The sequence below is a fragment of the Ricinus communis genome, chromosome 7 (genome assembly GCF_019578655.1).
Source record: "Ricinus communis isolate WT05 ecotype wild-type chromosome 7, ASM1957865v1, whole genome shotgun sequence".
Lineage (NCBI taxonomy): Eukaryota > Viridiplantae > Streptophyta > Magnoliopsida > Malpighiales > Euphorbiaceae > Ricinus > Ricinus communis.
Window position 1 is genome coordinate 1,987,772 of NC_063262.1, and position 16,775 is coordinate 2,004,546.

Genomic DNA, 16,775 nt, shown 5'->3' on the forward strand with positions numbered 1-16,775 from the left:
TTTCATGTTTGTTCTCTTCTTCTGTTTTCTTTTCTGTTTAGATGGGTCGAGTCTTGCGTCTTCAATGAGAGAAATTTTTTTTTTGACATAGATGACTATTCTAATTGTTTTTTTAATTAAGTAATAATCTCAGTATTGAAAAATAGTATTTTAATTATATTTAGACATTATATTAATTAATAAATTAATTTTTTCAATTATAATCACTTCTAATATTAAATAAAGTGTATCAATTTCATATATAATCAAATATTTAATTAATTTTGGATTATTGATAAGTTTATATGTAAATATTTTAAGATAATTTATAGGATTAATTGCTCCGTTGGTACTAAACCTTCGCACTTTTTTTTTAAATAGTACTAAACTTTCAATTTGTTTATTTTTGGTACCACTCCTATTATTTTTGTATCTTCCGCCAGTACCAAAAAGGAATTCGGCACTTATTTACTGATATTACTGCCAGATTTATGAAGGATAACAAATTATTTGCCACATTTGTTGCTCATTTATACTCTCTTTCCTTTCCTTCAATCCTCTCCTCCTTCTCTCTCCTTCCTTTCCTTCAATCCTCCTCTCTCCTCTCTTTCCTTCTCTCTCTCCTCTCTTTCCTTCTCTCTCTTTCTTTCTCTCTTCTCCTTTCTCAATTATACTCGAAATACTCTTTCAATTTCAAAGATAATTATAATAATTGCAACCAATTCATTTTCTTTATCTCTTCAATTTTATTATCCCAACACAAGTTTTTACTTCCTGAATCACTCCTCCTTACTGTGGTTTTCCTATTAAGATTTCAAGCTTTTCGCTTTTGCAGCACTGCTGCTATGATTCTTGCTGAACTTCTGGGTTTTTATTGCTTTTTATTGGATTGTCTTTTTTATCAATTAGTTGGGATCAGATTGATTGTTTTCCATTTTCGACGTCTTTTATTGATAAATATGTATTTACTCTGTTTTTTAAAAATGCTGCCTTTTTCATCTGGGTTTTTGTTGCTGAGTCGGATAACTGTTTGTTGAGTCAGCAATATATGTGGCAAGTGGTGTGTTATCCTTTATAAATCCGGCAGCCGCATCAGCAAATAAGTGTCGGATTCCTCTTTGGTACTGGCGAAAGATACAGAAATAATAGGAGTGGTATCAAAAAGAAACAAATTGAAAGTTTGGTACCATTTGGAAAAAAAGTGTAAAGGTTTAGTACCAGCGGTGCAATTAACCCATAATTTATATATAATCTTTAGTTATTTTATAATTGAAAACTATATAAATTTTTTTATAATTATTGACTACTATTAATTAAATTAGAAAATAATGAAAATTATTAATGAATAAAAATAAAAATAATATATTTTATTAATTAATGATAAAATATTTATAAATAATTAATTAGTTTAATATCTAAATATATATATTAATAAATTATTAAAATTAAAATAATATCAGTAATTATGGATTTACAAGTTACCATGTACTCATACTAATATCTTAGAGATACTGTTACTTATAAAGCGTTAAAAATGGAATGACAAGAATAAAAAACAGTGGTACATGTCGTAAATTTCAAGCAAGATTTTTGCAGTTCCCAAAGCATCTAAAACTCTCACATTCTAAGGTTGCTTATATAAATTAAATTATCTCCTCTCTGTCTCTCAAACTGAAAGAAGATCGATCCGAACAGATTATAATTAAAAAAAAAAAGGAAAAGAAAAAAGCCATGGCAGACTTACTTACTTCCTTGAGGTCTCTTATGTCGTCTCATTCTCCTCCTCTTGATGCCTTAGTTGTTCCCTCTGAAGATTATCATCAGGTTTATTCATTTCTATTTTCGATTTTTCAATTTTTTATTTGTCATGCAATTGAAATCGAGTATTTTGTTCGTATTTAATCAGTTTTCTTTTGAAAATAATTCAGAGTGAGTACGTTTCTGCTCGTGACAAGCGGCGTGAATTTGTTTCCGGTTTCACTGGAAGTGCAGGTTAGTATTGGTATTTTAAAAATTGAATCAACTTGATTATATACTTTCTGTTTCGTTTTGTAAGTATAATATTTGCTTTTTTAGCCAAAGTTGTATTTTTTTGATTAGGTGTAAATTGATTGTAAATTGTAATACGAGCATGGTGTATATTACTTCACTCTTCATTTTGATGAATTTCATTTTCAGGTTTGGCGCTTATTACAAAGAATGAAGCAAGGCTTTGGACCGATGGAAGATACTTTTTGCAGGCAACACAACAACTCAGTGATCAGTGGATACTTATGCGTATAGGAGAGGACCCTTCTGTGGATACTTGGATGGCTGATGTGAGTAAATACTAGACCTGTTTACATGTTGTAGACTGCTGGATATACATAATTGAATAACTTTGTAAGGAGATGCCTATCCATTGTTTCTGAATTTATATCATTACCGCTTTTTATTCTTTCCTAATCGTTTCACTTACTTTCTCTTCTACTTTCATATATGCTGTTATCTGTCTTTGGATTATTGAGGTCGACTTTTAATTAGGGCTCACAAGTGGTATGAAATACTAACTATTCGAGTTATGGATACATGCATTCAGCTCTGTTTGCATGAATTGTTATTTGTTTTATTCAATTTTCAGTAGCACTTTTGGGTTGCTATCCCAATATCATATATTATCTTGAGTTGTTGTTGAGTTATGCATTTCAATAGTTGTCATGTGAGATCAGGTACTAGAGTCGATATAGTTGATGGATTAAAAAATTATTAAATATTAGAATTATTAATTTATGAAGTTCAATTATCTAAAGAAAAGCGAAGTTGGTATCTCAATATTTATTAGTTAATAGAGATTATTAATTTATTAAATATTAAAATATAAGAGGGCCGAATGTATTCTCTTATGAGATTAGTTGTTGCATATCGTACAGTTGATTTTTGTTCTCTTTTATGAGCTCTTTAAATAAGCATTGAAATTTACATTTTGTTAGAATCTGCCGGCAAATGCATCTGTTGGTGTTGACCCGTGGTGTGTATCAGTAGACACGGCACAGAGATGGGAGGGTGCTTTTGCTGAGAAAAAGCAGAAGTTGGTTCAAACTGCAACCAACTTGGTAGATGAGGTTTGGAAAAATCGACCACCAGCAGAAACAAATCCAGTTGTAGTCCATCCTTTGGAATTTACAGGTCGTTCAGTTGCAGACAAGTTGAAGAATTTGAGAGTAAAACTTAAACACGAGAAAGCTTGTGGGATGATCATTGCAACACTAGATGAGGTGAATTTATGCCTTCTAAATGGCTGTATTGTTTGCTTACATTTTTAGACTTTGGCCTTTTGTACCCATCTTAATTTTGTTTACCCAAGTCTAGCGTCTTTTCTTCTATTCAGGTTGCTTGGTTGTATAACATCCGTGGTAATGATGTATCATACTGTCCTGTTGTCCATGCATTTGCTATAGTTACATCCAACTCAGCCTTCCTTTACGTGGACAAGAGAAAGGTCTCTACTGAGGTAAGAATTGCAATATATTTGAATTCTAGATATCCTCTTACACTGCATATGTGCGGTGGTTTTTCCTGAAATTTACATATGTTTATCTGATTTTCCATTATTTTCTTTTCTGATTTCCAAGTTTCCTTTTTCATTATCTTTTTTTTTTTTTTTTTATCTTCTTAATATTAGTGCTCCATTTGTTTTTCATGCTCAATAAATTTATTTAACACACTTCTGCTGTCCATTTTCCAATTTTAATGCTAACACAAAATTTGATATGGTAATTCTGGCTAGGTAAGCTCTTATTTGGAGGATAATGAAATTGAAGTTCGGGAGTACACTGCAGTGAGTCCAGATGCTGTCTTGCTTGCGTCTGATAAGCTTCACTCATCTGTAGTCAAAGGAAACTCTAGTGAGACTGACGTAAGTCGAAATGATACAGCTGAACCAGAAGGAAAGAAAATTGATTTTATATGGGTTGATCCTGGTTCTTGCTGCTATGCATTATACTCAAAGTTGAATTCTGAGAAAGTGCTTTTGAAGCAGTCACCTCTGGCCCTTGCAAAAGCTCTAAAGGTATTTTATGAGTGATCTTACAAGTTATTCATATAGATACTCACCCAGTGAAAGTTGTATATAAGATACCATGCTAGAGTTGATTGATATTTGTTTTGAACAACATATTTCAAAGTAATTTTTTTAATTAACTGATTGTTTTGTTGGCTCAGAATCCCATTGAGTTGGATGGCTTAAAAAAGGCACACATTCGTGATGGTGCTGCTGTTGTGCAATATCTTGTCTGGTTGGATAAGCAGGTATATTCTGAAATCCAGGCTTTCTAAACTTTGATAGTTTTTTTTTTTAAATTACTGCCATCTTCTAGCTTTTCTCTTTCAATTCTTAAATCTCGAATTTATTTCAATTGATTTATCACCAATATGCTTCAAAACCTACATTTTTAAATCTGCTGTCAATGCTTGTTTTGTGTGTGCAGATGCAGGAGATTTATGGGGCTTCTGGTTACTTTTTGGAGGGGGAGAGTGCAAACAAGAAAAAGGATATGTAAGTGGCTCTTCTCATGTTGGAAACTTTTGTGGCCTCTGTTTACATTTATAGCTGATGTTTGAAAAGTATCATATTGGAAGTTGCTTCCGACACTGGATATAACCTGACTCTCAAAGTAGGTTATATTGGATATTTTGTATTCAGAATATACTGCATCAGCTCAGATGCTAAGATAAAGAGCTCGACAAAGTTACATGTTAAGTGCTATTTGTTATATTAGATATACAATACTTGAATAATATGCTGTGATATTGTAGACAGTAGCTGTATTTAATGTGATTAATTTCTCGATTTTTATAGCTTTCTGGAGTACATTTGCCATTGGTTAAGTTGAAAGGAATGGAACTAGCCAAAAGTATCTTTTTTTGCCTTTCATGTCGCTTTATTTTTGTGATGTCACTCATGTGCTGTAGCAGGGAAACTAGGAAATTGACTGAGGTGACTGTAAGTGATAAGCTGGAAGGTTTTCGAGCATCAAAAGAGGTAATTTCGTTAATATATTATTAGGGAAAAGAAATTAAAAAGAGACAAACTAGTGGTATCATTTTAGAACAGATCAGTGCCATCAGTTGCTGTAGGTTTGGGATTGACTCGGTGGTAAGAACTGTAGGTGAAAGTGCCAGGCTTGTTTTAACTTGTTGCTGAAATTTATTCTTTGGTACAGCATTTATCTTTATGTATGTACATGAGGTGTTTGGCATGATAGTATTGTTCTTATTTATTTATTTTGTTTAAATTGCAGCACTTTAGAGGCTTAAGTTTCCCTACAATTTCATCAGTGGGTCCAAATGCTGCAATCATCCATTATTCTCCACAGGCCGAAAGTTGTGCTGAGCTTGATCCAAAAAGCATCTATCTCTTTGATTCAGGAGCTCAGGTTTGTCAGACACAATTATTTGGGCTTATAGCTGTTGGCAGAAGTTACTGTTAAAATGCCAGTCAATTAATACTGTTGGCATGAATGCAGTATCTGGATGGGACAACTGATATAACTCGCACTGTCCATTTTGGAAAACCATCAGCGCATGAGAAAGCATGCTATACTGCAGTAGGTGCCTTCAGTTTCTCTCTATCGACATTTAATTTGCTTGTATCTGAGTTTGATATAGCTTAGCTTTGATATCATTAACGATATGTTGTTTTTTTCTCTAATACTTAGGTTGCATTGGATTATTTATATTTCTAAATATAGTTTCTTTTTTGTTATTAGTTATCACATGAAGATGCCTCATCCATTTCATTTTATAATTTTATACGAAGTGAAATAATATGTGACATTGAGCTTGCGATCATTGTTATTGCTGTTGTTATTAGTATTCTTTGGATATTAATTTATGAAGGTGTTCTGATGCAGGTTCTCAAGGGTCACATTGCCCTCGGTAATGCCCGTTTTCCCAATGGGACAAATGGTATTTCAACTTTTACTGCTTTTGTTGCTTAATACTTTTCATATATAAATGAGTTGTTTCAGATTAAAAGTGTAGCTTGTGATTTAGCACATTGATAAATTCTGCTTATATTGATGTTTTGGTCATTCCTCAATAGGTCATGCCCTTGACATTCTTGCTCGCATCCCTTTATGGAAGGACGGTCTTGACTACCGGCATGGTACTGGTCATGGAATTGGGTCCTACTTGAATGTTCATGAAGGTTTGTGATAATGTCTACCTGTGCCTTTACTGTTTTTTCTTTTTCCATACCATTATGATAAATAAGCTTGCTGCTGAATTCCCCTTAAACTATCTTGAGCAGGGCCCCATTTAATTAGTTTCAGGCCACACGCTCGCAATGTGCCACTACAAGCTTCTATGACTGTAACAGATGGTTAGTATCACAGTTTTAGTCGAAATTCATCGCGAATTATATCCCAAATGAGTTTATCAATTATCCTTTTATATTTCTTTGTTTAATCAGGTGACCACTGGGGATGTGGTCCCCTATTAGTCTAGGTCTATAAATATCCATGCTCAAGAAGGTATCTAAAAGTGTTACCTCAGCTTTTGGATTGTGACAATTATACTCTGATGCTCTGGTTTCTCAGATGGCTGCTGTTCATGCATTATTATTCTGAGTTCTCGACCCTGCACTTTACTGGGCACAATCAGACATTAACTTTTATTAGTGACGTATATGTAGGAACCATATGATTTTTGGCTTATGATCCTAGTCTAGATTATTTTCATTAATCTCGATCCTAAAACATTAGCATTTCTCACTGATGCTAAAATGTGGTTTTAATGGGTAAAAAGGATGCATTTTTTTTTCTCTATTCAAGAAACTGATGGAGAACTTAATTATGTTGGAATTGCATTTCTCAGAACCTGGATACTATGAGGATGGAAGCTTTGGCATAAGATTGGAGAATGTGCTTATAGTTAAGGATGGTAAAACGCCATTCAATTTTGGTGAGAAGGGCTACTTATCATTTGAGCACATTACATGGGTAAGTGCATGTGAAATTTATGCTCAGTCTGCAGTGTGTTTTTTGCCTTTTACTGATTATATCTAAATCTTTTCATGTCATCATTTTTCCACATTCTGGCTTTGTTGGGTCCTTTATGCAAGACTTTGATTTGAATTCGTGCAAGAAAAAACTGAATAAATTTAATCAATTGGAAAAGCAGAAAGAGGAATCATTTCTGAGTGAATGTAAGAATAGTAATTTAACAACTTTTCCTGTGCTAAACCAGTCAGGAACAGTAATAAAATGAAACAAAAGAAAATAAGAGTAGTCCAATTTAGGATAGTGCATCCTGAAACATTTCCAAGCAGCTTAATTTAAGCACTGGCTTGGGCTTCCAGCCTTTCTATTCCCTACATTCAGCAAGAATCCTGAAAGCAAACCCTGGGAATCAGTCATGTGGCAGCTTGTCTGTTACTTGGAAAAATTTTGTGATTGACAATTGTCTGTCTTTTGATATATAAGAAAATTCTATACAAGTTCAGGAGTTCTTAATTGTAGATAAAAGTACTGTAGAACTAGAATTACTGCCCTCAGGTTAAAACGCGCTACCCGAAAGGAACTAGAAGTAACCTTTTCTCTAAGCTAAGCTCGCCAGCCGTCAACCTATACTGATAGCCTGAACCAATGCCATTAATGACTGCTTTTAAAACTGTATTACTATCAAATTTGAAGCAGTACTCATGCTTTTCTCTACATATTTTATACCCCTTTAATTTGATGAATCTACTATCCTTAAGCTGTAGTTTTTTAATATGTCATGTTTGTTTGTTTTTTTCCTTCACTTCTCAATTAGGACTGTATGTTTGCTAGAGTCGTATGGTTTTGCTAACTAGTGTTGCATATTAATATTTGTATAGTATCTTGATATATAGGCACCCTATCAGAACAAGTTAATTGACGTGAGCCGGTTATTGCCCGATGAGATAGACTGGCTGAACACATATCATTCAAGATGTAGGGATATATTGGCCCCATATTTGGATGAATCTGAGAAGGCATGGCTGAAGAAAGCCACTGAACCTATATGCGCATGACATCTTTGCTTCTAGGTGGAGCTTTTCTATTCTTTCCCCATTCCCTTCTCTGTGTGCAAAAGGGAAAATAAAGAGAAGGAAGACTGATAGCTTAGTTTGTTACTTTCACTGTTTCCTCCATGTGGGTTTTACTTCTGCTACGGCGATTAATTATAAGGGAAGATTACAAGGGAAAAAAAAAAAGAAGAAATAAAAAAACATGTGGTCTGCAATTTACATATTTTATGTTCGTGTGTTTCTTTTTTTTTTTATTCTGTTAAATTTTCTTTTTCTGATAAGCGTTGGAAGGATAAAAATGAAAAAGCTGAGTAAAATACATACCTTCTCATTGCAAGTTATCTGATGATGAGCAGCAGCATCGATCTACTTGTGGCTGTATTTTCAGTTTCCTATTTATCATTCATTATAGAGGAAACACATATCCCAGCTGCTGCTGCTACTAGGGATTCAAAGCAGGTGATCATGCTCGTGAGTTCTGTTTCTAAGCACCTTAATCTTGCAGTCATTTGCCACTTGAGCAAGTGAATTATGTGATAACCCACCATTTCTTAAAGCTTTCTCTGCACTTAATTTTAGTGTCTCTAGTCTGGCCCTTCTCGCGCCGCCTTTCAACTCCATGATCTCTCTAATCATCGTCTCTATCTCATCCCTACTTACCACCTCCCTCAATGGCTTAGCCTTGGACTGAACAGCCACCCCGTTATCCTCTGTCAGCATTGCAGCATTGATCCTCTGTTCTGCATATAGTGGCCATGCGATCATTGGCAACCCACTGACTATACTCTCCAGAGTCGAGTTCCAACCAGAGTGTGATAAGAATCCACCCACCGCTGGGTGGTTCAAGATCTCAGTTTGTGGGGCCCATGTTGGGACGACCATTCCCATCCTTTTGGTTCGAGTCAAGAACCCGTCAGGCAGAAAATCTGGAGTGTCATCACTTCTATGACCCGTCTTAAAGACGGTTGCAGCTGAATCATTTTCTATAGGCGGGAGCACCACCCAGATGAACCTCTGCTCACTCAACTCCAATCCCCAACCATCTCCATTGTTTGCTTGGCTGAAAGGGTTCCACCACTCCCAAATGAAACATATATCACTGATTTCTCAGATAGCATATCCAGCCAATCGAATACTTTACTCCTCAAGGTTGCGTTAGCCGGTCGGACGAGTGGTCCAACTGGGTATACAGGCACCTGAGACACCCAGCCTAACTTCATTTCATCTCCAAGTGCAAAGAGAGTTTTAGGCTCAAGATCGTGCCATGTGTTCACCAAAATACCGTCAGCAGTTTGTATCTCTACCCCCATACGTATGTACTCAACACACATCTGGTTGTTCAGGTCTAATACATCTAACATATTTATATTATAAAATAAGACATTGGACTGTTAGATTATTTCATCATGGCTTTCTTTGCACTCTAGATTGACTAATTAAATGCTGGTGTGTAATTTACGGTTAAAGAAAGTGAACTAAATATTGTCTCGCAGCTTCAACCTTGGCGCTTTATGTTATCGATCGGGTTGCATGTAGACTAGGACACGGGCAGGAGTCATGGTTACCGTTTGATAACAAGTCCTTTTCGAAATTGATACCCACTTGCACAATTTTATATCAAAAGAACAAAGAACAAAGGAGGAAAAAAATCCACATGCTAGACAGTTGTGTAAATAAAAGTGCATTAAGATAGTTAAACAAAAGCCATTTTGTTAAATACAATACGAATAGATATGCAACTGCTGTAAAGTTAAATCTGAAATTCCTGTTTAATTTGTGTTGCTATGTTATATCACCAACTGGACAATAACAATAGACTACTTCTCCAGTCAATGCGTTGAATTTAATTTTGCTAACATCATTATAACCTCAGATGACAAAATAAGAATAAAGATCCATTTAGTGCATACATACTTATATGTACACAAGGCTATTCATTGTTGGAGCAGTACTATATCGTTCTTTGCATGTGCATACAAACCATTTCCATCGCAGTAATCAGTGGTGAATTTATACACGTATTGGTTTCAAGATCATAGACCTTCAAAGGGTTCATGAATGACTTTTTTTAGGGCCAAGTATTCGCTCCTTCGATCACGGTGGGTCGGAGGAAAAGCATAACACCGTTCTCTGTGATAGGCCTGTGGATTGCCGTGGAGATTGGATCAATTTGAAATTAAGGTATAATGATCAAGAGAAACAGACTAGGACTTGTTCAGGTCGTTTGCCGTGTTATGACCATATGGGAGCAGGATAGTGGATCATTGGCTAGTATTTGAAGAGCTTGCTTCCAAAATATTGCATTTATTCATTTGACGAGTTAAGTTACGCATATTTTTAAATATTTTATATTTGAACATTGAGAATATGACAAATATTTATGAAATTTTTCAAAGGTATGTATGTATATTTTACATGCACATTTAATAGAGTGAAAAAGCAATATTTCATTCTATTTAGTTGGGTTATTTATATGGTATAGCTTATGACAATTAAAAACTTGATTAGAAAAATACTAGTTTTTTTCATTACTTTTGTTTATAAATGGTCTAGCTTCTCCTTTACTTCTATGTAGAGTCTGCCTTCTGTAGACTAAAACTGCTTAAGACCATTGCTAAAAAAAATTAGTAGAAATCATAATAAAACTAGCATCACCCTCCACAGGTTTCTCGAATCTCAACTTCTTATCCACCTTTTACTAAGAAATCATATAGATCATATGCAAATATTTCATTCTTTTTCTTCTTCCGATAGCAATCAGGGTTTTCCGCAAGCGTTTCTTTATTTTGTTATCTATTAATTTTAAGTTGGTTTAATTTAACAAGTCATTTAGAGTGTGTCGGACTCTTACAAATAGTAAAGTATATCAAAATTCAAATTTGAGACACATATCTGGATTCTTGAGGCCTATCAATCGAACAAGCAGTTGCTGTTTTAGTTTATTATTTTGGTATTGTTGCTATTAAGGGCTTAAGAAGCTTGCAACTTGACAGAATGCCCCTAGCAAAAACACTCTGAAGGGTGGAATCATGTCTAGAATCATGTCACACATCGCAAATGTCTTTATTATCCATATATATAAAAGTCATAAAAATATAAAAATGTTAAACGGAAACTTGAGCCTAGCCACAAGGTAAGACATTGAAGGTGAGTATTAAAATCCATAATATGCCAATTTCGAAAAAAGAAAAAGAAATCATTATACGGAAAAAGATAAATCACATATATTGCCAGAGGAGATGAGACTCTTCTAAAACATAATAAAATAGATAAATAGCAATAATTATGAAATTGAAAATAAACGTATAAAGTTTAAATCGTTTTTCATTTAAGAAAATTATATTATAATTTAAAATGAAGAAATAATTTTGACTAACTAGTAATTATCTTCTATATGCATTTTATATTTCAGTATATTCAAAAGTTAGAGTTCAATATTATTACTATAAAAATTTAATGTCTTATTAGTGATACAAAATTTAATTGTTAATTTTCTTGCTGGATTCTTATGTATTATTATTATTATAATTTTGATTCGTAGCACATAATTCAGGTTTATCACCATGTTAATATAGTTAAAAATATAATATTATTAATTCATATCATTAAATATTTCTTAAAAAAAAAAGTTATAGATAAATTGAAATCTCTCCATATAATATCAGAATGACAATGCCTTCAAATACTTTCATGCAAAAGCTTGCCCTTTATTACTAATTTTAATATGTTTATAAAGTCTCACTTACTTATATTGTAAGATCCATTATACATACGCTTGGACCAATCCCAAGTATTTTTCAACTCCTATGAAACTATAATTTTAACTATTAAGAATAAATCCATTACTTATCTACGAATAAGAGAATGACAAGTGTTTTACCATTTAATACTGAATAATTATATATATATATATTTTAATATATAAAATCTGAGCGAAAAACATAACAATGCATGCTACTAATATTAATAGAATTCAGCTCATATAGGCCTCCCACTCCTCTGAAACTAGAATCAGTATTTGAGGAATGAAGGGTTATTTCTTATTCTTTTTTCTAAAAATAAATTTTTATCTGACCATCAGTATTTCAAAATGGCCCTTACTTTTTATTATTTTTTCTAAAAATTAAATTTTAACATCAGATAAAAGACTGATATGATACCTCAGGTCTAAAATTGAGTCCTGACATCTCTGACCCAAAGGTAAAAATGTGAAAGGCCCACCCGAAAAGGAAGGTAATGTAGCTTGTCCAGACGTTTAGGGCAGTAATATAGACTCAGAGAACCCACATTATGAGAGTTTTACCCTGAAAATTCTCGCTCAAAATGATGAAGGCAAAGATAAAAACAGAAATGAAAGTACACACACTACGCTTGGCAGAATTTTCACAGCAGAATGCAGAATGCAGAATCCAATAATTTAAGAGTTGAGGAAGATATATTAGAATGGGTTTGGTGGAGGACGATGATAATAACAAAGCTGAAGAAACATATCACATGGGGAGAGGGGCCCTCTATTTTAGAGGTTCGGCTCTAAAGATGCTCCTTTGACCCACAAAATGCCATAAGATTTAGCAGAAGAAAGTCATTGTGGTGTGGGCATATACATCATATTCATCTACTGATAACAAACCAATACCAAATACCTTCACGTTGCGCTTTGCAGGAAATGGACCTACTTCTACTTATCCCCCACTAGATTACAAGCAAAATGGTCCAACTTTTTCGTAAGTTGCATGCTTGTAATGAATAATATTATATGGCTTTTATCTCTACTTTAACTAATGAGCAGATGTTCAATTATGCACACAATAACCAAATGTTCAATAATGCAGCTAAGTGGGATTAACCTCCATCACTATCACTATCGCCTCCATCACTAGACCTCACATCTTTATTGTTAGTTTCACATATCTTCAACATCTCCTCCATCCTTCCAAAAGTAATCCTCATCCTTTCTGCTACATTGCTATATCCCAATTATTCCCAAGGATGTATATATGTAGAAGGTCTTCCTAAGCAAAATCAGTACGAGAGATTAAGATGCCACCTTCAAGATTCAGTAACACATGCTTTGTTTTCGGCAACAGTCAGTGTGCAGGTACACTTATGTTTGTTTTATTCAGTAGTAATAATATCCACCAAAAGTAACAGTATTTGTTAATGAATGAAAAAGCAGTAAATAAAAAATCAGTTGTTTTCCCCTGCCGGAAAAGATTAGCCACATAGCATGATTGGATTATATAAACTAAATGATTAAAAAAAAAAAGTTTTCCTCACAATCTACTAAGAACTAGTGATCAGCTTCACGGTTGGAGTTTAGATTTCTACAAAGTCTACGGAGTATATGGAACAACTCAAATCCCCAACAAGAAAATTACACAATCTCTATATGCTTGATTGATGCTTCAAAGACCATCCTAACGGTAATTTAAATAGGGTACTATAATCAATGAAAAATTGAAGAAAAATACTCTAAACATAACATGAACAGATGTAGGAAGAACATAACCTCCCACACAACTGCTCCAGCAATATCCACATAAGAAAATCTGTGGTCCTAAGTCCTTCCATGAAGCCAGCCAGAATCTTTGCTCGACAGCGATTGAATCACATTAATTAAATTCCTGCAATGGCTCCCAGAAAACCACACTGTACATCTAAAAGGAAATATAGGATGCGCCAAATAAGAATTGAGATCTCCCAGCAATTGCATAAATCGCAGTTAAAATCCCAAGTAATAGCTAGCATTCAATTGGCTAATCTAGACCAAGTATGCCATTGGGAATGCACAGCAAACTCCAGCTATTGCTGTTGTCACTGCATTACCAAGCTTATAGATTATCCACTAGCTTAAGCATGAGCCTTTGCGCTCCCGAGTGTGAGCTCAAGATCTTCCATCCCTATCTCATGAATCCTCTCACCCTCCCATGGCTTCACCCTAGCATTCTCAAATTCAAATTCTGACACTCTCCCCCGCTCTGCTGCTGGTCCCCAGCCTAATCCTCCATGCCCATCTACTCTATCTTGAAAAGCACTCTGTTGAGACACTGATTTGACAAGATTAAAGGTTGGTGAAGGAGGAGCTACTTGGGGTGCAACTGCCTGAAAATTCACCCAGCGGCCAGAATCCACAGTGGAGGCATCAGACTCATCACATTCAGGTATTGTAGCCGGGGTAAGATGCTGGCGACGCGTAGGACTGGAAGGAGCGGAGAGGGCAAAAAGAGGATGGCAAAATGATTTTAGGGACCCATTTGAGAAGGATTCCCAATCAGCTTTCCTCTTTGAATTTCTATTAGTGGGGGAAGAAAGTGGTGGGGTTACAGGAGCACTATTGGATATTCTAAGAGGTGGGAGGTTCGCAGGGATTGAAGCAATATTACGTAGGAATGGGAGAAGGTATGTAGAGGGGTTTCCCTCAAACCGGGTGGGGCTTGGGAATGAGGAAGATGATGGACTGGCATGGTAGGAAGGTACGGGACTGGGGAAATTGGAGGATTGTGGGCTGGGTTGTATAGAGGAACATGCACTTATGTTCGTTGGAGTGCCTGTTAACTCTGTTGGGGGTGGCTTGCAACCCTGTGAGAGAACATTACAAGAGTTTTTAGTCATTGTTGGAGGTAAATTGCACTACAAATATGTTATACAATAATGGAGCTGTATGACCATAAATTTCCAAACACTTGTACTTTCACCTCAATTCATTTCAATCACATTCTACACAATGCTAACGATTATCCATGAATGTTAAGAAAGTAGTTGTTTGTTACAGATCATAGTAATAAGAAAGAAAGAGAATGAATGGTATAATTGATAGGAAAAGTCCCAGCAACATAAACAAGATCAACGATAAAAACAAACTCAAAAAATACTAAAAACAGAGATATAATCAACAGTCAAAATCAGGAAAACAAGAAACAGTTAGAGATCATATCTCTACTTAACCAAGCAAAAGAATATAAGATCTTGGATTCAATAAGCAAATAAATAAGGACTAAGAATTCATGAAAGAACCAATTATCTGTCTCAAGATCTTCTAGATCAAAGGGTAGAAATCCCACAGATCAAGCATCAAATAAACTGAAATGAATTGAACCTAGAAACAAGAAATCAAAACACAAATCCCAAATGAATACAAAAGACCAAGATCTGTAAACTATGCATATAGATCTATGAAACAAATCAAACAAATAATAAAAGACAACCATCCATCAAAATTAACAATAAAAAAAAAAAAAAAAAAACAGAAAACAAACCTTGCGATAAGTGGTACCATCTTCTTCAACAATCCAACCAGCCTCAGCACATAGAGCTTTCAAGACTTCATTATTATCACAATGTTTAGGAAGCTTAAAATTCCCTTGAGCTCTAAGTCCTGAATATATCTTAGCAGCTATAGCTCTTCTCCTTCTTTCTCTTCTCTTGTTATTCTCTCTCTCCTTCCACGTGGGTAACCTTCCTGATGATCCACCGGCAGTCATTTTTCCGGAAAACCCACCTCCCTCACGCACTCTTACTCGGGCTTTTCTCTTTCTTTATCACAAAATAGTGCAAAGTGGTTTCTTAATTGAGTTTTTGCACATAAGAAATACAAAAAGAAAATAATAAGAAGAAGAAGAAGAAGAAGAAAAAGCTGATTTCTTTGTTAGTTCCTCTTCTCTTCTTATTCCCCTTATCGCTCTCTCACTTCCTTTTTTCACACTCAGCAGGAAATAGAAATATAGATAAAAGGAAGTATCAAACTGAAATCAAGAAAAGGGTAATCATAAATTTTAATAATCTTGGGTCATGAAAAAGATATTAACTAACAAAAAAGAAACTCCATATTTGTGCATCTCCTACTTCTGTACTCAACTTTGACAACTGAAATATAAAAAAATAATGAAGGAAAAGAAAAAGGAGGGACCTTTTCCACAAGCAACTCATGAAGGAAACATAGGCACGTGTAATTAGGAGAATATAACGAGTGATAGTTGGATTTATTATTTAATTTAAATTTTATGGTGTTACAATATTAATTTTTATAATTATCTATTTATAATATTTATTCCAACATTTTCATTAAAATTACACGGTGAATTTATTCAGTTATTCAGTTGATAATAATAATTGGTAGTGAATAATATGATAAAATAAAATAAAAATAATAAAATGTCTCATTTTTATTTTATTTATATATATTATATATTTAGAGTGTGTGAAATACAATCTTTATAGATGTCCAAACATTTATTTAAAAAATTTAATATAGCTATATATTTAAAATTTTAATTAAATTATAATAAATTTTAATTAATCGTCTCCTTATCGAGTCATCGAACTTTTGCTATTTCTGGTAGGAGCATGAATCGCATTTGAAATTACAATTTTAAACCAGCTATTCAAAAGAAGAAAAAGATATTAAAATTAATGCATTTATACTTTTTCTTTAAAATGTATATAATTCAAAATAATTTATAAAATATTTAAAAAAATTAATTAATTAACTAAAAAATTTAAATCTATTTTTATACATCTTCTGTCCCGTTCCGATACTAATTATTTTTTTAAAAATCAAGAAATTCTAATTATGTATAGTTTTTATATATCTATTGATTTTATCTATAATTAAATTTATAAAATGATGTAATGAATTTTAAAAATATCTATAAAATAGTGATTTAGTTTTATTTTAGTTTTTTTATAATTAAATTTATTAAATATATTTTTAAATTCAGATAAAATATTAATAAAGTGTCTACTAGTATAATAATATTTAAAAGCA

General features: G+C 33.7%; 3 protein-coding genes across 5 annotated transcripts; 1 reads left to right on the forward strand and 2 right to left on the reverse strand.

The window, feature by feature from the left end:
- Positions 1–1,554: 1,554 nt before the first annotated feature.
- On the forward strand, positions 1,555–8,239 carry LOC8264187 (aminopeptidase P1). 3 transcript variants are annotated; one of them, XM_015722950.3, is made up of 16 exons: positions 1,555–1,803; positions 1,908–1,971; positions 2,158–2,297; positions 2,949–3,233; positions 3,347–3,469; positions 3,746–4,027; positions 4,180–4,266; positions 4,446–4,513; positions 4,930–4,999; positions 5,259–5,393; positions 5,484–5,564; positions 5,871–5,925; positions 6,062–6,166; positions 6,269–6,340; positions 6,835–6,959; positions 7,838–7,972. In XM_015722950.3, exons 1-16 carry the CDS (start codon positions 1,711–1,713, stop codon positions 7,850–7,852), a joined length of 1,800 nt encoding a protein of 599 aa, XP_015578436.1. In that variant the 5' UTR covers positions 1,555–1,710; the 3' UTR covers positions 7,853–7,972. The 3 variants fall into 3 exon arrangements, with proteins under 3 accessions (XP_015578436.1, XP_015578435.1, XP_002525102.1); XM_015722949.3 differs by having other exon boundaries at positions 1,557–1,803; positions 7,853–8,239; XM_002525056.4 differs by having other exon boundaries at positions 1,557–1,803; positions 4,933–4,999; positions 7,853–8,239.
- LOC8264186 (anthocyanidin 3-O-glucosyltransferase 5) lies at positions 7,134–9,587 on the reverse strand. Its single transcript, XM_015722911.3, is given in 3 exon segments — positions 7,134–7,348; positions 8,336–9,048; positions 9,051–9,587. Coding segments are annotated over 2 exon segments (909 nt in total). The 5' UTR covers positions 9,373–9,587; the 3' UTR covers positions 7,134–7,348; positions 8,336–8,461.
- A 3,677-nt stretch (positions 9,588–13,264) lies between these two features.
- Positions 13,265–15,916, reverse strand: LOC8264185 (BES1/BZR1 homolog protein 2). The gene is made up of 2 exons (XM_002525054.4): positions 15,268–15,916; positions 13,265–14,590 (listed from the first exon to the last, which is right to left on the reverse strand). Exons 1-2 carry the CDS (start codon positions 15,490–15,492, stop codon positions 13,862–13,864), a joined length of 954 nt encoding a protein of 317 aa, XP_002525100.1. The 5' UTR covers positions 15,493–15,916; the 3' UTR covers positions 13,265–13,861.
- Positions 15,917–16,775: the final 859 nt, after the last annotated feature.

Excerpts from the sequence above, each read along its gene's own strand:
- LOC8264185 (XM_002525054.4), bottom strand. The coding sequence starts at position 15,492 with ATGACTGCCGGTGGATCATCAGGAAGGTTACCCACGTGGAAGGAGAGA. Across the intron at positions 14,591-15,267 it reads ATGGTACCACTTATCGCAAG|GGTTGCAAGCCACCCCCAAC; the intron begins GTTTGTTTTCTG and ends GTTCTCTCACAG.
- LOC8264187 (XM_015722949.3), top strand. The coding sequence starts at position 1,711 with ATGGCAGACTTACTTACTTCCTTGAGGTCTCTTATGTCGTCTCATTCT. Across the intron at positions 3,470-3,745 it reads AGAGAAAGGTCTCTACTGAG|GTAAGCTCTTATTTGGAGGA; the intron begins GTAAGAATTGCA and ends AATTCTGGCTAG. Across the intron at positions 6,341-6,834 it reads TTCTATGACTGTAACAGATG|AACCTGGATACTATGAGGAT; the intron begins GTTAGTATCACA and ends TGCATTTCTCAG.